We start from the raw sequence: 23,596 nt of genomic DNA on the forward strand, positions 1-23,596 counted from the left end.
TTTATTATTAGGTCCATTTCTGCTGAGAAGATCTCTTTATCAGTTGAGTATCCATTATATATATGATGATTTGAAATGGAAACCAAATGCAGATGTGAACTTTGCCTTAACTTCAAGATGTTTATAAAGAATTTATAAAACTTTTCACAATTTGGAATTTGATAGAAACATGGATGAAAGGTTTGAAATACACTATATTTGACCTATTAAAAAAGTACCACCATTATAAATCAGTGCAGCAAAAGATAATTTCCTCCAGCACACCAAGCAATAAAGATTAATAATTCAGCTTTTATTGAAGCATGTTAAAAATTGGAGTGTGCATCCACAAGAAAAATGAAGACAGATCTACACGCTTCAAGCCTTTCTATATGTCTCTTAGTCATGGTCCTATAAAGCAATACAGTATATGCAGAAGAAAAGCCTACATGGAATACACATGTATACATAGTATACACATACATGGCCACTCTACATTCAATTATACAGTTCTGCAGTGTTGCTAGTCTTTGATATTGTTAGCACTCTCAGAATATTTAACCCCTTAACGGCTTGGCCCTTTTTCATTTATGCATCTTCAAAATTCCATTTTTTTTTTATTTTTCCACGTACAGAGCTGTATGAGATCCTATTTTCACAAAAATGTTTTTCTACTCATAGGTAGTGGTTGGGTGAAGCCATTATAATCAAAACTACTGTGTTCTCTCTTTTTAAATCTTAATTTTTTTAAGATGGTAAAGCTGCCCATTCTTCTTGGTTCCTGCAAATTCATTGGCTGTCTTGCACAAACTGCACACTTAAGATCTCCCTAAAGTGGCTTAATGATATTGAGGTCAGGAGACTGAGATGGTCTCTCCAGAAACTTCACTTTGTTCTTCTGTAGCCAATGACAGGTTAACTTGGATCGCTTTCATGTTGGAATGTGCAAATACACCACATACGGAGCTTCCTGGCTGATGAGTGCACATTTCCCTCCAGTATTTGCTCCAGTGTGCCTTTGTAGCTCACACATCCCATCATCAGTGATCCACCTCAGTGCTCTACTGTAGGAATGGTGTTCTTTTCATCATAGGCCTTGTTGACACCTCTCTAAATTTGATTTTGGTCTTATAAATCCAATTACCTTGTTCCAGACATTTTGAGGCTTGTCTCTGTGTTGTTTGGCGTATTGTAGATTAGATACGTTGTGGCATTTGAGCCATTATGGCTGGGTGAAGCAAACAAGCCACAGGTGAGGATGTTACTAAACCTTTAGTGGCCATTCAAACCCATGTGTATCAACTTCTGTGAATGTTATCAGGCCAAAATCATCAGGCTAGTATCTTACAGCATGCATGACCCACGCTGGCAGCACCCACACCTGCTGTTCTTCTTCTATTGTATAAGCAGAGCTAAAAAAAAACATTTAATACTCCTGCACACCAAAGACCAATTTTCAGTATATAGGGGTCCCAACTGAATTTTTGGGATTTGTTTTACTAGGTTTGACCACTTGTCACTTTGACAGTTTTCTTTCCTTCTTACAGATTTTGGTAAGTTTTTATATATATATTGAAGGCTTCAAGTGACTTGTCACATTTATATTTTTGAATGCCTTTTTTTTAATCATTTTTGCCCTTTTAAATATAGCTGCAAGCGATTGTAATCTAGCCCGTCTATACTTGTTGCCTATAGGAATAAATTTTAGAAGTACAAAGACCCAGTATAGATTTGAATGTCTCTTATTTAACATTAGCATCATGATATGACAATATCTGATCATAGTTTATATCCTGAAGTGCAGTCCTACATTTCTGGAAATTAGCCTTTTTAAAATTTTATGGATTTTATATTCCATCTTGTATTTGCTTTTTACACTTTAGGAGAAAAATAATGTTGTGATCGCTGTTCCCAAGGGTTTCCAGGACACTGACATTTTGGACAATATCCGCATTATTAGAGCATACAAGGTCCAACAAAGCATCACCTCTTGTGGGATCTTCTACAAGCTTCACCATAAAATTATCCTGCAGAAAGTTGATAAAATGGCTCCTCTTCACAGATGAAGAAAAACCCTTACCCTAATTTATTTTTGGAAAGGTAGAGTCTCCCATGATCACTACTGTCCCCTTCAGATCAGCCTGCGCCATCTGTTTGTATAGGTGACCCTATATTTCCTCAGTAATATTGGGGGGTCTATAGATTATGCCAAAAATCATTTTTTCAAAGCTCTCGTGGCTTTGAATCTCGACCCACAAAGTTTCAGCCTGATCACTGTCTCAGTTTCAGTTGATCACTGTCTCATTTTCAATTGTTTTCAAGTCTCTTCTGACATATAAACATGTATCACCTCCTCTCCGATTTGTCTCTGATATACCATCTCCTCTCATAATTTTTCAAGCGTGTCTCACGGAGTTCTTATTACTTTTTACTTTGCCCTATGACATAATGAAAACCTACTCACCAATCCAGCATCGCAAATCAGAGATGGATTGGGATAGTGACCCATAGTAGATGTGCTGAGAAGCCCTCTCTCTCTCTATTGGATCAGGTAAACTAGGCGCATGCGTTATAACTTGTAAACATTTACCTGTAAGCTTACTGTGCATATGTGAACTATTGGAGATTTTCAGCCGTCGTGGATAATGTGCATCCGTTGGGTCTTAGTCGGCAATGTCCTGAACCTTGCAGAATCATTGTGCATGTCAGGAGACTTTAGAATTCTAATGGTTCACTACTATAGTAGTACACATGCGATAGGTCTTAGTCATTCACTGCCTAATCCTCATACTGCTTATTGGTAAGACTAAGAATTCTCATGATATGCTACTATAGTTATACACATGCGTCAAGTCTTGGTGATTCGCTGCCTGAACCTTGTACCGCTTATTGATGAGTGATAAGATATTCAGTGAGGAGAAATATTTTCATATTTTTGGTTCGGGTTCTCAAAGCTAGAGTAATGTTACATATCGAAGTATCCGATGGCCATCCCATAGGTCATGAATAAACTATTTATGTATTTCATGGGTCTTTAGAGTAAGAAAGACTACTAATGATGTAGATGGGGTCGGCTACATTAACTGAGTGTATGTGCTTTATCCACGGCGGGTAATTGAAAATCTCCAATAGTTCACATATGCACAGTAATTCTAATTAAAGTAGATAGTAGTCAGCTCTGAGAGGGAAGATAGCAGCTATTGTACAGCTCAGTAAGGAGACAGGCTCTATGTCCCAAAGATGAATGTCCTTTAGTCTGAAATTTGCACATCACACCCAAGAACAAAAGCAAAAGACCTTGCGAAGATGCTGTCTGAAGCTGGTAAGAGTGTGTCATTATCCACAGTGAAACCAGTATTATATCCGACAGGTGTTCAAATGCACACAGGAACACAAAGACCTTAATTTTTGGACATGGCTCCTATGGTCTGATGAAACCAAAATTCAACAGTTTGGTCATAATGACCATCGTTATGTTTGGAAGAGAATGGAGAAGCTTGCCAGCCTGAGAATACACCACAAATGAAATGTGAATAACAGGGGTGACAGCATCATGTTGTGGTGTTGTTTTGTTACAGGAGGGACTGAAGCACTTTACAAATTAGATGGCATAATGAGGAAAGAACATTATGCAGCAATACTGAAGCAATATCTCAAGACATCAACCAGGAAGTTAATACTTGGAGTGCAAATGGACAATGATTCAAAGCATACTGCCAAACTGGTTACTAAGTGGCTTAAGAATAACAAATTCAATGTTTTGGAGTGGCCATTAGGAAAAAATGTATGGGCACTTTCAAGGCATTCAATCTTAACTACACTCCACTGCTGAGCTCAGTGGAAGAGGATATGACGGGGTGGGCCAAGTTTCCCCTTTCTCGGATGGGTAGGATGAACGCCTTGAAAATGGATATTCTCCCCAAAATTTTGTATGTCTTTTAAACAGTCCCAGGGGTGGTTAGTGACTCCTTTCTGTGTAAACTACACTACTTGGCCATGCAGTTTGTATGGGGTCATCGAGGCCACAGTTGTTTTTCTCAACCCGTGCTGGGCCCAAGTGCGAGGGGGAGTGGGTCTCCCAGATTTTGCCCTGTATCATTCCGCCACTGTGCTCTCCTGTATTCTTAACTTCCTACATGATGACTGGCATAGGCTGTGGGTGGAAATTGAGACAACTGCAGCTTTGTGGATCCCTCCTATTTAATGTAGTCTTGCAGGTATGGGATGGGGTGCTAAACAGAGGGCTGGCCTCTTCCCATCCTGGACCACTTTCTCCGCTGTTCTATAATCCGAATTTCCCATTGGGTTTGTTGGACCTCACGTTTGTAACGGTTCCAGATAGCCCAATAATCCAGGTCCATCACTTGCTGTCCTCAACGAGTCTTCACTCTGTGGGTGACATATTGCTGCAAAATATTCCCAGGGATAGTAGGTGGCTTTGTCTACAACAGATCAATAGGTTTTGTAAGGCCCTTGCTCCCAGGGAGGACCTCACTAGAGATCTCAATACCATTAAGGAGTGGTGGGTCACGTCTGATCCTGATGCGCATTTAATTTAAGTGGTCTACAGGTTGTTGCTGGGTGAATGTTATGGAGGTCATAAAACCAGATTTCATGAATCCTGGGAAAGAGAGTGCCAACAGGCATTTTAGGAAGGGGAGTGGTCAATGGTTTTTTTCTCACAAAGTATCAATTTCTTGCCAATTGCAGAAGAAGAGCTATAAGATATTGTCACAATGGTACAGGACACCGCCTGTTTTACACAGGTTTTACCCATCAGTGTCCGACAGGTGCTGGAGATGTAGGGTGGAGGAGGGGTCGATGCTCCATGTATGGTGTGCATGCCTTGTAGTCAAAGATCTATGGGAGGTGATTTTTTCACTACATGATAGATTGCCATCTTCCTCCACCACATTTAATCCGACCATACCCTTCTCTCCATGTACTCTAGATATAATAAAGTCAGAACCGGGCTTTTGAGGCATTTCGTCAGGGCAATGAGATGTGTCCTTACCAGATTATGGAAGTCGACTACACCCCCCTCCAGGGTCATGTGGTCTGCGGAGTGTACCCGGCCTGATGCAGCGTACCAATTCCATCTGCAATGGCTACTGTGGTCCCCACAGTTAGATCTTTGGATTAGAGGTTTGTTATTTGCACAAACCTCCTTACATACTTCAAAGGAAGTCGGGATGAAAAACTACATCTTTACATATATACACTCACCGGCCACTTTATTAGGTACACCATGCTAGTAACGGGTTGGACCCCCTTTTGCCTTCAAAACTGCATCAATTCTTCGTGGCATAGATTCAACAAGGTGCTAGAAGCATTCCTCAGAGATTTTGGTCCATATTGACATGATGGAATCACACAGTTGCCGCAGATTTGTCGGCTGCACATCCATGATGCGAATCTCCCGTTCCACCACATCCCAAAGATGCTTTATTGGATTGAGATCTGGTGACTGTGGAGGCCATTTGAGTACAGTGATCTCATTGTCATGTTCAAGAGCACCCGTGACATAAACTTTTGACTTTTCAGAAAGTAATAAAAATGCCTAAAAAAGTTTCTCTCTAATTATTAAGGCATTGAGCAAATATAAATCATTTTGGGAATCACAATTGACCTAAAAAGAGAGAGGTTTCAACTGTAACTTGTAATTGTTTTATGGTACATATTGTAATACAGAGATATTTAAATGGACAGTTGAGAGATAATGAGTAAATTGATGTCACAGTACAGAGATAAAACACAAATTAAGGTCACAATACAGGGATTATACACATACTGATATTACAGTACAGGGATGATACTTGAAGAAAAAAATATATTTATATTTAGATTGTGTCCAGAAAGCATCAGAGTAAAGCCAACCACACATTATGGGGCAGATTTACTTACCCGGTCCATTCGCGATCCAGCGGCGCGTTCTCTGCACTGGATTCGGGTCCGGACGGGATTTATTAAGGCAGTTCCTCCGACGTCCACCAGGTGGCGCTGCTGCGCTGAAGTTCCCTGGAACGCACTGGAATACACCGAGCCGGTCTGAGTGAAGGTTAGTGCAATTTTCGCAACACATTTTTGCTGTGAACTTTTAATGCATTAGGACAGTAATTAGTAATATTTTATTTTAAAAAAGGGGAAAAGAAACTTTATATGGCACTGGTGCAACTGTAGCTACATCTTAAATACTAGATCATAAGACATCCTAGATCTGCAGAGCTCAAAGAACGTAACATTAATTATTTTAGTTAATGGGACTAAGAGATCAAGTTTATCAAGACATTGGCTCACATTTATCAAAACTAGTACAGTTTTCCTGTGGAGTATGCAGAGTGTGCGAGATTAATCAATACTGGTGCACGGTTTTTATTAATCTGGTGCCCCATGTACTGTTCGGAAAGTGTTCAATTTGTTCATGCGGCAGAATTGTGGCGCATGTCAGTAATAAATGTGGAATTATCTCTGACTAAGCGGTAACACGCAACACAAAACCAGCAAATTGAGGGGTTGCGCTGTCTGCCACAGGGGAATGCCAAGTACAACCATCAAAGTAAGTCACAAATTCTGCTGTCCGGCACTCCAAGCACCAGACTCCAGGCACTGGGTAAGTATAATATGTGTGACTGTATTAGGGTCACCCACTTATCTTGTTAAATTATCCTAACGAGGGCCGCCATCTTTAATGGACTATCGTGATCCAGGGATAAGTCAGATCACCAGCAGGGTTCAGAAAGGTTCTTTATTCCTTTATTCCATTCTATGGCCGTATGGGTCTCCGGCCATTAACAAAATGAGTTTTGCCTGTCTCTTAATCAACTTGGGTTTGTACAAAATTTTTGAACCTGTTAGGCTTAGACCACCTTTTTAATCCACTAGTTTAGTAGCAAATTTAATCTAAAAAATATATAAGACAATTGTCAACAGAAGATATTTACCATATTTGAACTACAGCTAGTAGTTCAAATAGAAACTACTAGAAAAGAGCACAGCAGAGTGCATGTGCATACATTACCTGTAGGTCAGGGGTAAATCAATACTTGCCCAAATATATCCAATCCCACAATTCAAATTATTTGAGATTAAAATTCTTTAGGATCATGCATTCATGCATACATTTAATACTCAAGGGTCAGCTCTTTGACCCCCAACCCTGATTTACATAAGGTGCCACAGACACCAATTATATCCAAGGTTACTGCCGTAGATATGAGCAGTATACTTTTGTGGGGGATTTATCAGGATTTGTACACCAGTTTCCTGGGGTAAAAATCCCTGAAATAGTTACAATTCCTGACCAAGAGTCCTGGAAGGGGCCTGTGGCTGGTTGACCCATAGCCTGTACCAGGAAGAGAGAGAATCCATCGAGGAGATCGCATATATATGTTGCTAACCAGCTCATGACCTTTGGTTGTTTTCTCACTATTATTTTATATTATTTTCATTGTGTGAAACTTCCAAAGTGTTTTTTTTTTTGTAGATGGAGTCTACAGAAATCCTTTTTCATTTTCTTGTCTGTCAGACAGGGATAATTGTAAATCTACACTCTGCATGCGTGGGTTAGCCTTCACTTAAATAATACATCTGAATCCATGGTAAGCAGTTAAATTGTAGGCATAGGGAGTAAAACAGTAAATTGTAGCCGGATAAAATAGCTACATTTAATTATGCCAAATTATATAGAATTTTACAAAACCTTTCTGGTTTTATTTAAAGACGTGTCTTAGAATACTTCCTTCTTATAGAAAAATATCATAGTAGACTGGCTTCAATGGGCTTGTTTCTTACACTGCTTGCAGATTTTTCCCATTGTACATAGTATTCCTCAACAGCCAAGCCTTAAGGGCCTTATTTCAACAAGTAATAGCTTTGTGTTTCAAGTGGTATCACCTGCCTATAAATTTTCATGTAAAGGCATGATTGAAACATAACCTTTGTGGTAGAAACAGCTCACTTTAATTTGAATAGAATGCCATGCTGGAAGATAAAACTGAAAGGAATGAGCTTAAACATGAGGTAAGGGAAGAGTGATATACAGGAATTAAAAATAAGATGTCACAAAGAAATTGCTTTGGTATGGTACATGAGAAATAGGCAGGCGTAGATGTAAGCTGCTCATGCCTATAGGTACTAAGACCCTTTGCCCTACAAAAAAAAACAATTCTAAATCTGGTGTCTAGAGACTGCAGAAGTTAACGCCTATTACTGCACATTTCTTTTAAACATTTCTGTAACTGAACTTCTATTACATTCATCTGAATACTTATTTTGCAAACTGATATTTGGGTTCAAAGGTGGCTTGGTCTGATACATCACATTTTAGTTTACCTTTGGGAAGTAAGAGTTCTCCGTACAGAGATTTTGCCAATTAAGGTCGCCTTGCAGGGTGTGGAGATTTACAGACATTGATGTTCCTCTATGGGATTCTGGGAAAATTGCAAATACGGTTTTCCTGGATTGGATAAGAAAAACAACTTCTAACTACCTTGTAAGGCAGCCCCTTTAACTTCAAGCATGACTTTCACATCATGTCATTATTAGGTTTCTTGAAAGTCATACTTGATGTTCAGGGGGCTGCCTTACAAAGTAGCTAAAAGAGGCAATGTTTTTCTTATCCAGGGAAATGTATCTGCATATTTCCCAGAATCCCTCAGTGGAGCGTCAATGGCTTTAAATGTCATATATTGAGATTACTCTAAAGCATTTAATACCTAGATTACTGTAAAACATGTAAAACTGTTCTATGGTAGTTAACACTTGAAATTACACCCAATGAGATCCAAAATCAATTAGAGAACTGTATGCATAGAGAAGTCATATATGAGTCCTCCTCACAATGACCCAAGAGTCTGTTCTGGAACAAAGACTGTTTAACCTGTTCATAAATAATGCAGAAGTTGGACTTAGTGAATATAGTGAAAATAGGTGACACAGAGCTCGGCCGTGCAGTTGCCAAAAACTGTATGGGTGACTTTTGGACAAAATGGGCAAAAGTGAGTGTGTAGTGGAAAGGAGTTTAGTGTATAAAATGCAAAAGTACACTCTATCTGGATTTAGTCATCTTTGTAAAAATCTTGGCCTGTACTTCCTTGGTCCACAATATATACATGGAATATGGCAACCTGAGTTATTCTCTGTGAATTAAATTCAGCTCACTGAGAAAATAACAGCTGTGTCAGTACATCAGAAACCTTATCCGAGGCAAAGCAGTAAGCTTATAGTGATTTCATTTTAGTTGATTGAAAGTTCGGCATTTATGGTGTTGACAGGCAACCCATTTGTTTTGGATGGCAACTGGCGTGAAAGGTCTCCAAAAGATGTAGTCTGCTTTCCTAGAGAACCTTCCAATGTGCAGAACTTCATTTACATGTAACTGGCCCAGCTGCAGACAAGTTGTTGTAATTTGTAACTAAATTAATATTCTAAGTGCAGGTTAAAAAAAAAAACGTTGCAACTTACCTATTGCTCTACTTTAGGAGATTATTTAAGTCAATTTCAAAGTTTAAACAAAACCCTCACTTTTGTGCCAAGTATGTAAATATTCTACAGTATAAGCTCTTAAAAGGAGATTTCGGCATATGAATGTAATAGTTTTTATACTGAAAAGTTAAACAACTCTTCACAGTTTTCAAGATCTTTGCTTGACTTTGGATAGAAATCTGTTCAAGTTCATGTGATGTCACATAGGTGCACGGCTCATATTTATGACATATGTGTACAATAATCAATGACATGTGTTAAAACGACAAAAACAAACTGACACCCTTTTATTCCGTTTTTATTTTTTTATATCAATGTTTTTGCCAGTTGGTTTAAAATTTTTCATTCTTTGGGAGAAAACAAACGTCCTGCATCTCCCAGATGTTCCTATTTATATTATTCCTATTTTTTATGGGGCTAAATGAAATGATGTTTAGGCAAAACATGGAGAGAGTGGAAAGCACATTAGAATTGAAAAGGATGGGGAAATTACTTAGGCTGCATAAGTGCAGATAGAGGTCAAGGAGCAATTCTTTCTCCTTACTGAGATTGTCATTGCAGGTGACCTTTTCAGCCATAAAAAGTCACAAAAAGTCACAATACCATGAAATAGAAAAGGGGCGGCACTGCTTGTGCTCCTCTAGGTTGTGCGGCACAGGAGCAGGATTTTAACGCCAGGCTAGGTGCATTGGTACTTCTTGAATTGGTTCACAGTAAATATACAGATAATCCAAACAGAGGAAAAACCTTTTCAAATGGCTAATGACTTCCTATATTTATGCCACCCATTTAACCCACTCCTCTCATGGTAAATACAACCAATGCTTTAGGTTATCCCAGCCAGACCTGCGGGAACAATGGAGGAGGGAACAAAAAGGTAGTACTGTCCAAAACCAAAAACAGGTAGGGACTTCCAACCTAACTAGTAATAAGTATACTCATGATGGGATGCGAAAGACATGGCTGCCCCTATCATAGAGTGGTATGTTACAACTGCCTAAACAACACCTTTACCGCTATAATGCTCCCTAGCTAAGCAATGCCCCACTATAAGTGCATACATAACAGAACAAGACACAGACCATGTGGACACAAATAAAATAAGGGAAATTTCAGATTAAGTTGAACCGCAGTAACTGACCCTTAAAAACAAATCTATATTAAAAAAAATCATGAAGTCGACCCACATTGCATCAATGTAGGGAATATTACTTTAAACAAATACAATAATACAATTAAAATTGAACGAAATTAAAATATGCCGGATGAGGCATTAGTTATAAGATTATGAGATAAGAACACTATAGCCCATTGAGCATACTACAAGAATACCACATATCAATTTTGTCATTGGAACTTGTGCTCGGGAGCATATAATCCACCTTACCTCTCTGCTTAATAGGTACATGATTAAATACACAACAAAAGTGGACTTACAGCTAATAAATTGTCGTACCTGAACTCTCTGATCTCCAAATTTTAGGACTTTCTCTCTCATGTTCTAGCTGCTGCAAGAACACTATCTACATCTGATATTCCCTTTTAGAATGATCTCTGCTAATAGTACTCCTAACTAGTTCTCACTTAATAGTATGCACTCTTCTAAAAAACATGGTGGGGCCCATTATGGCTAGTTCCTTAAGGGCTGAGTCACCTGCAACCATATACAGTTATTTCTAATTGCTTTTTTGACTATTTTTTCTCTATGAGGTGACTGGCCTTTAACACTATGCCCCTGAAGCATGCATTGGTCTATATATTTAGCTCTTTTGCTGCAATATAAGCACTAACTGTAGCCAGGTGAAGCACTGTTTGTGGAAGAAAAAAACCATGCCAAATGCCAGGTAGAACCTATTAAGGGAGGAGAGTGTGTTCCTTACATGGGACTATATGTTAGAGGGGAGAGATGTTTTGTTCATGGAGGGTACTTCATGATGATGTACATGGAGGCAATCAGAACATGGCAGGTCATACTGACTTATGGGGGATTTATCACACACTGGTGCATGGTACACCAATAAAGTATGAGATACATTCAATAAAACCAGTGTTGTGGTAAGACACCATGTCAGTGGAGCTGAGGTAATATGCAGTGAAGGCAATTACACACAGGTAGGGTAGGTGAGAGAAACATGTTGTTGTTTTAGCTGCCATTATTATGGAAACAGAGCTGGACAGTCTGTTAGATAATCACCTCAGAGATCACAGGGAACAGAGCATAAGAGTGAGGAGCTGTTATTGATAACTGAGGGCTCATGGGAGTTGTAGTATCCTGTGTCGTTCATCTTAGAGATAACTCTTCCTACTTTAAAGCCCATAAAATTTTGTGAATTATAAAAGCAAACAATTTAAGCTGCATTTTGTAGTTAATGACATTGAGTTTTATTGTATTCATTTATTTGCAACGTTATATGCCCAATTTCTGATACCCCATATTTACTGGTAAACTGCTGTATGGGCGCACAGCCAAGCATATGATTAAAGCAGCGCTATTCACAACAGATTTTTTTACATTTTCCATCCTTTGACTTGAACAAGCATTCATCCAATCGCTTGTATTGCAGTGTTTAGTGTAATGCTCAGTTACTTACAGCTGGGTCCTGCCAGGAAGGCAGAACCCGGCGAGAAGAGGAGATTGAAGCCTCGGGGCACTCGTCGCACCCCAAGGCAGTGGCTGGAGGGATCGGATCCCCTGGTAAGCACACCGGGGGGATCCGATCCACGTGGGACACGCTTACAGGGAGCGGTCATGCTTGTAAGGGGTTAAACACCGGGTGTTAGTGCCGGGTCTGGGCTGTGATATCACAGCCAGACACAAGCACTTTCATTACCTGATGTCCCAAAATCTTCTTCTGACGCTCCGCCGTAGAAAGGTGTCGTGTCAGAAGAAGTACCCTTAATGACCGCTGTAGAAACCCGATACGGCAGTCATTAAGGGGTTAAAGAAGGTAGTGGAAACATTTGCTAAACTGCTGGTGTAACTACACCATAAAAATTACAAAGGTCAACAATGACAAAGTTTTAACTATGTTGTTTCAAGCAGGAGCTTTATGCTAATAATTAAAAAATGTGTGTAGATTGTTGGGAGGAGATATACCTAAACTGTCCAAAAGTTGTTTTCAATCCAAAAGTACATCTTCCCCAGTGTTTATGCTTTGAAAAAAAAGTGACACATAATCACAAACATTACATATCCAATGTATTTATTTTACTGGATATTAGTGGACCGAGTGTAATATTTTTATAATACAAACACAGATTTCTCAATAGCAAATATTCTGTTTGACGCTGGATAGAACAGTCCATTTTTGAGGCACTGGTAATTTACTGTATTCACTGTGGATTCCAGTACATCACAGAATATACGAATTCATCATGAGTCATTTGAGAGATCATTCTGAAATTCATCCTTAGCCAATTTCCTACAAAGGAAAGAAAAAATTAATAACTAATTGCTCTATTAGATAACTAGCTACTTTTTAAACTACAAAATATCTTATGTTTTGACCCATTTATATTGAATCAAAACAAGATAATTATAAATATTCCCATTAAAACATTTTACAACATCACAAATGACAACCTGGTGCAAAAAACATTATTTTTATTATTTAGAATAAAGCTGCAATTCTATTGGATCTTTAACTTGATTGTCTCATAAAAAGTCAAAACAAAATAACACACAAGGGCGGTTCAATAACTACCAGTATTTGACGACAGAGGGCGTTCCTGAGGGAAGTTCGTGTTATCATCGTGTGCTGCCATCTATGAAACTACGCAAAACAAATTGCAGACTGATTGATAGGTTAGTTTGGATTTGGTAGCCATTTGAGTAAGACTTGTTTCTTGATTTCCCCATCAAATTTAAATGTAGGCGAACATCCGTTTTTGATGAGGAGCAACCAGGAGGCCCGGCAGACGTGGTTACCAAGGAAATCAATAAAAAAATCCACAACATGATACTCGCTGATTGACGAACGAAAGTGCGCAAAGTAGCAGAGGCTGTAGGTTTGTCAACCGGAACAGCAATTAAATAGTCAGACTGATGGGTGCAGGGATTGCTCACGGCGGACAACAAGCAGATGTGGCTGTTAACTTCGAAGCAGTGTTTGGAGCAATTTAAGCAAGATGAAACCTGGATTCTTCATTATACACCAGAAACTAAGCAACAATCAAAACAATGGATTTCTCCCGATGAATCTGCTCCAAAGAAAGCGAAAATGGTCCCTTTGCCGATGATTTGGAATGCGAATGGCGTCATCCTCATGTTTTTTTTTTAGAAAAAGGAAGAACGATCACTGGACAATACTACAGGGAGTTATTGGGCCGCTTCGACAAAAGATTGAAGGAGACACGGCCGTATTTGGCGAAAAAGAAGGTGCATGATAACGCACCAGCACATTCATCCGGAGTTGTCGCCGCCAAAGTGCCTGAATTACGTCATGAATTGCTGCTGCACCCTCCCGTATGCACCCGATCTGGCTCCCTATGACTTTTTCTTGTTCCCTAACATGAAGGAATGGCTCGCAGGAAAAAAAGTCATCACCGAGACAGAGGCGTATTTTGGAGAGTTTGACAAATCCTATTTTTTGAGGGGTTAAAAAATGGCAGGAACGTTTGGAGAAGTGTATCTTTCTAAAAGGGAACAATGTTGGAAAATAAAAAAAACATTTTTTTACAAAATGGTGTCTTCATTTCTAACACAGGTACTTATTGAACCGCCCTCGTACATTTTAAACATTATGCTGTATATTAAATTATAATTTAAAATATTTCACACAAATGGAAATACACTACATAAACACTAACCTGTAAACTGCAATTTTTGTTTTTTTATTTCATTTAAAAAAAATTCAAGCCCCACAAAAAGAAAAAAAAAACCACAGCAAGGTTTACTTGATACACAGCAAATCATTACTTTGTCACCACAGAAATGAGGCATTTGTGCCTCGTTACTGGCAGTGTATTGTGTATTGCAGAATTTAAAATTAGTTGCCCTCTTTGTATGATATGTACAATCTGCATAATATAGGGGACTTCAGCGGAAAACCCTCTATTATTTCACTATACAAGTGTTTCCTCACAGCTTAAAAACATTCAAAACAGTCAAAAAAATCCCCAAGCAGCCATAGGGGACAATTATCGTGTGGTGGGCTTATATTAAATCCCACCCCTCCAGAAAAATCAGGACGTTCTGGCCCCCTGATTTATACAGTGGGTGGCTGCGCTGGCATACAGTTCTTAGCCAAATTCAGTGTAGCTTAGAATTGTACCTCATGTGCGAACTTTCACTCACAAAAAGTTGACAAGCTGTTGTGGGTGCACACAGCGGGGTCGGAGCAGCATGTTCCAGCCCACTCTGCTGTCAATTCAACCCCCTTTACACCCACTCCAAGTCCACTTGCTGTGGAGATGGCGTTAAGGGAAAAATGACCGCAACTACTGGCAGTTTGCAAGTACAGTAATTGCAATTATTTCAGGACTTGTAAGCCAAAAAACGGTTCTGTCCCTCTAATTAACCTATGAAATAGAACACATTCCCAGTTGTTATTCCAAATTTTTTGTTGTTAAACATTTTTTTTACTTTCACAGTATTAGATTTTTTTAAGGTCTTCTATCTAGGACGACACATTATTTGTTGAAAATCTATGCACCTACAAAAATAAAGTTTTAGTGTTTAAAGAGAATCTGTCAGCATTTTTAACCACACATAGCAGTGTTTTCGGGTGTTTTCCCGCCAATGGCTTCAAAAAGATGGCCGACGATTGTCGCTCACCGTGACGTCATCGGAGAGCAGCGATCCGTCGCCATGACAGCCTATGATAAGCCTATCATTACAATGTGCTATCAGCACATGTAATGAGTGAGGAGGAAAATCCCCATTTACTACCATAATGTAGTATGGCCGTATATGTTAGGATCTATCAGACAACCTAGGGTTAAAGTACCCTAGGGAGTCTGAAAAATAGTAAAAATAAAAAGTTTTAAATTTTTAGGGTTTTTTATTATAATTTTTTAAATGACCAGCCTTTTCCTAGAACTGATATAAATAATAATAAACAGTAAAAATCATGATCTTTGGTCATTTTCGGACGCGGCAATACCTAATCTATCAAAATATAATGTTTTTTCACTGCGTTTCACCCCATAACGGAAAATAGCCTCCAAAATAAAAAATGGTACTTTTATGCCATTTTGAAAAATATAAAAAAAATCAATAAGAAGTGATCAAAAGGTAGCGCAGTCCTAAAAATGATAGCAATGAAAACGTCATCAAAAGTTGCAAAAAAATTACACCGCCCACAGCTCTGTACACTGAAGTAGGAAAAAGTAATTAGCGCCAGAAGATGGCAAAATAAAAATAAAAAAAAAATTTGGACAGGAGGTTTTAATATTTATGAAAACATTATAAAACCTACACAAATTTGGTATCCCCATGATCACACCGACCCAAAGAATAAAGTAGACATGTCATTTTGGCCGCACATTGAAATTTGAAAAATCCAAGCCCACGAGAAAATGGCTCAAATGTGTTTTTCACCATTTTTACTGTATTTGGAATTTTTTTTCCGCTTCCCAGTAGACGACATGGAGAATTAAATCACTATGAAGTGCAATTTGTTACGCATAAAACAAGCCATCACAGAGCTCTTTATGTGGAAAAATAAAAAAGTTATAGCTTTTTGAAGGTGGGGAGTGAAAAATGGAAGTGAAAAAACTAAAAAAGGGCCAGGTCGTTAAGGGGTTAATAAATACTTGTAAATACAATAATTTGGAGGCTAATTTTCTTATAACTATATTTACATGGCTGACTGGGGGGGGGGGGGCTAGCTATTCTTGTGCCCTTTAGAAAATATTACTGTTTTCTTCTAAATACAAAAGCTTCACACAGAGCAAATGGGGTATGATCTATGAATCATAAGATTGCTGCCATTATTAGTATTAATAGAAACAAAAGGTGATAACTTTTCTCTCTTTTTCATCATCTTTAGTTTGCTATAGGCACAAAACATTCAAATACAAGCCCGAACTTTTCATTTCTTCCTGTTCCTAACTCTTAATATTTCTGTGTCTATGATTCTTAAATCATGACTAAAGCTGGAACAACATCTGGGTAAAAACAGAAGAAAATCTCATTGGGAGTAAAAGAATATATTTGTCCTGATGAAAACATGTCCTTAAGCCAGAGCACAGTGAAATACTTACATAAAATGGCATAGCTTTACTCAGTAGTTAATCATTTTTCGGAGCGCATCAAAGCATTTCCATTTATCAGGGATGTAGAAAGGTTCAAAGATGTGAGGAAACGGCGTGTCATAGCCACATACTCTGGCAATAGGAGCTTCAAGATTCAAGAAACACTCCTCCTGCAAATGAATCACAACAAGACACAGCATGAATACTGACAAATATCTTATTAGCAGGGTTCATGCTACGAAGTGGAAACGCTGAGGCTCGGAATTACATGAATACCACTGATGACAATATTCATCATCTAAACCGTGCACAGCTGGAAAAGCATTTGCCGAGCATTCAATTAGCAATATCATAAACTGACCAGCAGCCAGCCAATTACATATCACTCCAGCTCTCTTCAAAACCCACCAAAGCTTTAGGAAACTTGAGTGAACCCTAATAAAGTCCATTTCAAAGTCTTTATACCTATAATAATGCTACTGTTGCGCCCTAGTACAGTACTGTACCCAATGGGAATCTTATAACGTTTTAAGAAACAGCAGTCCCTTTATGCACTTATGGCCTACAGTACTTAAGTAAAACTTTTAGGTGGAACACCTTAGATGCACATTGATTTTTTTTTTTAGATCAACAAAATTACATGTCTTGGTCGTTTTAGTTTACTGGACCAAAGGAATTCATTCTCTTTTTCTCTGTATCATAGAGTCTTCAGGGCAATGGATGGTCTGCTGGAGATTCTGGATAGAGAACAAGTAAATAACATTTCCAGGGTGTGGAAGCAAAAAACTATTCCTCCACTGCTACCTTGATGGGAACCGTTCACCAGTGCTATGCATAAAACCAACAGAAGTATCTTATTCAACGCTTTGTGTTAAATCCATCGTATTCCTCATAACGGCTGTGTATTGTTCCAAAACATCTTTTAGCACTCTATTTCACTTGTATTATAAAGTGTTTTGGACAGGAAGCTTAAAGGGGTTTGTCCATTAAAGAAAGTTCTCAAATTCTAACCCTTTAGGCACCATGATGTTGTCACAACATAGCTTGTGCGTTCCATGCAGGAAACCAGCTGTATGTGATAATCGAGCCTCTGCAGTTACAACCGGGGTCATGATAGTCGCGATCCTGGATGTTTAACCATTTAATCACTGCGGGCAAACATGACTGCAACACCTAAAGGGGTCACCAACCTATCGATCCCGCGCTGAATATGGGGTTCGAATAGTCTCCATGGCAACCCTGGGGTACAGTGAAGGACCCCAGGGCTGCCTTGTCTAAGTGTCTGCTGAATCGTGCCCAGCAGTGCAATGGCCTTGCACTGGTATAATACACTGCCATTCATCAGTATGAAAGTGTATTCATTTTAACAAGTAATTACTTATTCAAATACCAGAGGGGAACAACAAAAAAAAAGGGTAAAAAAGAAAAAGTTTAATAAAAATCAAATTTAATACATGATAAAAGACCCTTAAATGCCAAGCACAAAAAGTGAAAACACACAAACTGCACATATTGGGATTTTTTTGTACTATCCCCACCCGCCAAAAAAGCTAATAAAGGTTAAATAAAGGGGTATTGCACCCCCAAATATAGTGTTCCTTGAGCAATCCTTGAAGGGTCTAGCTTTTAAAATCAGTCCACTGTTTAGTGACTTTTATTGCCCTGCTACATTAGGGGCTCAGCCAATATGACATAGCACCTGAAATCTGATCCAGCAAAATACAAGGGGACACTCGTTCCCTTCCACGCCCCGCAGTGTGCCCATACAGCAGTTTGTGATCATGTGTGGGATATAACTGCATTCTAGAGAAACATACATTGTGTGAATGTACCCTAAAACTGGACCATTACTACTGCACCGGAATGAAATGAAATCTACACTAGGTCTGGAAAAACTGGTGTATAAGGGTAAAAAAAAAGGCTTTCATTATAACTTTAATAATATCCTAGCTGATTCTTTAACCCCCTTTAAGTCAGTTTGTATGTTATGGCTCGGCCTCTACTTTTGTAATCTGGCATGTGTCGCTTTATATGGTTATAAACACTAACTTACCAAAATGATTTTGAGATAGTTTTTAAATGAGTTTGAAATATAAAATTATTAGTATTCCCCTATGAATCCCCCCATTTTTCAAAAGTACACCCTTCAAACTGTTAAAAACTGCTTTCAGGAAGATTTTTTAACCAATGAGCACTGCATAGTAATTAAAACAAAACAGAGATTAAATTTAGAATGGTCTAATTTTGTTAGTAATACATTAATTTAGCCCTAAATGTACACTTTCCCAGATAAAAAGGGTAAAACCCATCTTAAATTTGGGTTAGTTACAGCTAACACACCAGGTATGGCGATGGCAGCCCAGCACTGATTACGAGTTAGGCCAGCATCAGCTATGCAACCAATATGTCGGACGCTGAGTGTTAAAGCCCAATATATGGGAAGTAGAGCACTAACAGATTAAAACTAAGAACACCACAAGTGGAATTAGACCATTTATAATGATTTTTTAGCTTTTGAACTGAGCTTTAGCGGAAAAGAAAATACATATCAAGCTATATACAACACCACTTGCTACTTAAATTGCATCCAGAGTTGTTCAGTGGCGTCATCCTGTCAATCTATTAGATACCAAAAACCAGCTGCATCATGTGCAAACAAATTCTGCTGAAGCCAAGATGTTAGTTAACAGGTGAAGCGAAAAACACATACAAATTCATAACAAGTGAGACATTCAGAAACAAAACAGAATTCATCTAAGTGAGACATTTATCACCAAAGGGTTCATGAGAAATTTAATCTTATTAAAATGGGATATAAAATTAGGTGGGACAAATGTGAAATTAAAAAAATCTAGTTGTCATATATGAGCAGCTTAACATCTAATCTACCACCTAACTTTATCTAATTAGGACATTTGTTGAATCTACCATCAAATTCAAGCATGATAAACCAGGGGCACATACTAATAGATCCAGGCAGCGTGACTGTGGAAATCTTATATTTGTTATTCCTGGTTTCCAGAGGCCCTCAATAATGACTTGTCTCAGGCTGTTACAATGAGTAGAACATTCCTCATAATCCCCCTCCTCTCTCTGCCTGTGTGATCGAGCGGCAGCAGTAAGAACAGGGTGAGGGGAGACCTGCTCTACTCATTGTAACAGCATGTGAAGCTGCCGCACTGAGGAACTCATTTTCATAATTTCAAAGTTTTAGAAAGAAGGAGGCCATAGATAACAAATAAAAGAAGATTACCACAGTCATGATGCCTGTTAAGTAGGGCTTGAAAATAATACAAAAAGCTGTAAAGCTTTCCTTTCCTTTTTTTCATTTCAGCTTGCATTAATTTAGATCTATAGAGAGACTGTTACTGTATGTATATTGTGTCTTATAAGAATGAGCTTTAATGTTAGAAAACAAATTAAAACATTTATTCTTCAGGTAAAAATGTAATTTAGGAGAAGTTATCCATGCATATCATAATATCATAATACAGAGTATGCAGTATTAGTGTTATGTATGATCTTGTAAGCTACTGTACATAGACAAAAGCAAAATACTCATAAAAGTATAAATACCGATAAGGCTATTGTTCAGGTATGAAATTCTATATGTACATAAGAAGGATAGGGTGAAAAAGATCAACCAAGATTAATCATTTTGGAGAAAGTATCAATGTAAAGTTGAAAATGTACCAGATAACAATACCACATTCACACAATATTACAGCTCACGTGTGAGAACAACCTGACACCTTTTCACACCTCTGACACTTGTCTTGTAGTCTTTGCTCTTGTTACGATGTTCTAATGAGTCTGTATTTTCTTGTCCCCATATTTAACTACATTATAAATAATATGCCCAAATTGATATGAATTTGGCTTGAATCTTGCCTTACCTTACATTTTATATCATAACAAGGTACTCTAAATGTATACTGTGTAAGGAATATTACTCTTGTGCTTACCATCTAGTTTTGATATTCTGTGACACACAGATAAGGTGACACATTGTAAGACTAATTTGTAAAGGTCATTTTATGAATCTGCGTCATAGGACCCAAAAGCAAATAAACTGTACGTCCATATAAAATGTTGTGCATACAAAAACAATAAAAAGTTACTCATAAAATAATAATAGAACGAAATTCCTGACAAATAGCAATAATATACACACAGGCAAAATAACAAATATGATAAAACACCCAGGTCAGTAAGTGGCAAATCAAGTTTTTTGGATTGAAAAAAGTGGCAACATAAAAAGGGAAAAACACCATTTTTTTTTGTTTTTACAGTCAAAGAAATTTTCATGTTCTTTTAAAACATCATTTGAATATAAACTTTTCAGTACAACCCTCGAATCAAAGCTCCATTCATGGCACATGTGACCTAACTAAAGGAGACTAAAGAATTCATCTGACAACCAATTCTCCTTAGGCTGCTTTCACATCTAACAAATACCACTGCTCACCCATCCCCTCTCCATAGGTGAACACAAAAAGGAAAGAGCATGGGAAAGATAGAGCATGCTTATAAGATGCATGCTTGGGTTGTCAGTATAGACAACTGAAATTAAAATATGCCAAGATCTATTGTCAGAACAAAAGACTGGACATATTAAAATCAAACAAACCTCAGCACAAACATATGCTATTGCAAAAGGGGCAACATTCATTGAAAGTATGGACCCTTTGAGCCTGACTGTATTTTTGGTACTTTGGGAGTTAACTCATAGCTATCTTATGCATGGTTTTATTGTTTTCCATATGGGTTCCATTTGTGTCTTGAAATCATAAATGGGAGTAAAAAAATTTAAAAACTCCAAGTCTAAAAATGGACCTGTTGTGAAGTCATGTCTATAAATATTATACTGAAAAGTTAAAAATGAAAGAAAATGCCACACACATAAATAATAAATAAATATATAAAAATACTACTTACAATGGTTAAAAGTTTTCAGATGAAATCCATAAAAAACTGCTAAAAATGCTATTTAACACAATGGCTAGACTAAAAAAAAAAACACTGACACTGTAACAAGCAAATAAATTATATGTATTACCAACATAGATAGAAGCTCTATAGGAGTATAACAGGTTAAGAAGAGGTATAAAAAGCATAGAAAGGGGAGAGAAGAAAAGGTAACAAAGGAAAAAGATAAAAGTAAATAATTAAACATCCATCACCTAGGCATACTAAATATACAGAATGCCATAGCTTTTAGGTGGGAGGTGAAAGGGATGGGTCATGGGAAGAAGTGGAACTGTGACGAGACATATTTATTATATGAATGCTCTTTTCTTCTATATATGTATTGTAAAAACCAACAAACTAAGATTAATGTGAGGGGAAATAAAATTCTTATTGCTACAGATGTACTGAAGTGACATTCTGTTACTTCATGATATGCAGCGTAAAACTCAATGGGGGGGAATTCATGATTGCCTCTGTGTCCGAAAATGACGGTTTGCACCAAAAAAAAATTAAAATCCCAGAGGTTGTGCCAAAATGTGGCGCACAGTTTAGACCAACTAAAAGCAGGTCTAAAAGTAGAACTCAACAGTTTGGATTCATTATCACAATAATGAATGTGCTGCAGCACAAGACTAGTGGCGCCAAGCTTAAGATTCATTAATGAATCTCCGCCAATAACTCTTGCTACATATCTGCTTAAGCCGTATTATATATAGAGGCCACTTGTATGACGCTGCATATATAGCTATAAGTCTGGTTGATGAGAAAAGCTGACTAACATTACATGAGTACTCCCGATCTAAAGTACTGAAAACAGAGATTCACAGTTGGCTCATGTCTATTACTGACATATCTAGCAGTTGCTATGTATTATATATATTGTAATCTATATTATGAAATGTGATAAACTCATCCTCAGTACAGTTAGATGAAGTATCAATAAAGCAGCTCAGGATCTATAAGCTGTATTAAACTGCCTCTGTACTACAGAAAACAATCATATGGAAAGTGTAATGTAAATGTGCACATTTCCTTTGTGTATGACACACATGATTCTCTTCTGAACACTACACCAGGCAGTACTAGCCACCCAAAGGACCTTCCAAGATTTAATTAACTTAGGCTTGCAGATATCTAGTATTATTCTGTGTCAATACTGAGCAATGAAAGTTTGGCTGTATTGTAGCAGCAGCCAATCTTCAAATACTTCTAGATTCAATCATTCCAGCTTTCCAACAAAAGCATGAAGTTTTCTCATTATAATGTCCAATGCTCTGAACACCAGGCTGGCTGCCTTTAGACCGTTGCACACAAAAGCTGTTTCTCGTATTCTCTTGGATGAGGCCAAAGTTGCCAAATTCCAATATTTAACTTTCCTCCTATACAATTCTACATTTAAAAGCTCATATCCTGTCCCTGATCATAATTACATACAATTTTTAAGAAATTAAACCTGTTACATTATCTATTATACAACCTTGAATTAATATTGTTGGTGTAAACTGCCTGCTAAATTACACCAATGTTCCACTGCCTCAGTCCGGTATATTCCTCAGCTTAACATTGCTAATATTATTTAACTGTAATGTTGCAGATTTTTTATGACTAGAATAAATACAATATAAACATAACATAATGTATGCAGGGAAAAAAACTAATTTTCAGTAAGTATGATTTTATTTCTCTTGTACAATCCAGACCTTGAGTACAATTATAAAGAAGTCACATCTTATTTCAATTTCTAAATATAAAAAACATTATTCCACATTTGAGCTAGAAATGTTATCATTTCAAGCTTTCCACGGAGGCACAGAGAACATTTAGGACTTTCAAAATATTACTATAAATATAATTAATAATAGGCAAAGAAAGCTAATGAATCTTTAGATATTTTTGGAATGAAAATGCAAGATAGGAAGCAAGGATGGCACTCACCAGATCATAGTTGTGGATATCTTCTTTTTTA

General features: G+C 37.7%; 1 protein-coding gene across 1 annotated transcript in view; it reads right to left on the reverse strand.

The window, feature by feature from the left end:
• Window positions 1-12,648: 12,648 nt before the first annotated feature.
• BCKDHB (branched chain keto acid dehydrogenase E1 subunit beta) overlaps window positions 12,649-23,596 on the reverse strand; it is a 102,994-nt gene continuing 92,046 nt past the window's right edge. Inside the window, exons 10-11 of the mRNA XM_072142064.1 lie at window positions 16,669-16,829; window positions 12,649-12,884 (exon numbers count right to left, since the gene is read on the reverse strand). Coding sequence (XP_071998165.1) covers window positions 16,689-16,829 — 141 coding nt within the window. The 3' untranslated portion in view covers window positions 12,649-12,884; window positions 16,669-16,688. The remainder of the gene's footprint in view (window positions 12,885-16,668; window positions 16,830-23,596) is intronic.

Source organism: Engystomops pustulosus, chromosome 3 (genome assembly GCF_040894005.1).
Source record: "Engystomops pustulosus chromosome 3, aEngPut4.maternal, whole genome shotgun sequence".
NCBI classification, from domain to species: Eukaryota; Metazoa; Chordata; class Amphibia; order Anura; family Leptodactylidae; genus Engystomops; species Engystomops pustulosus.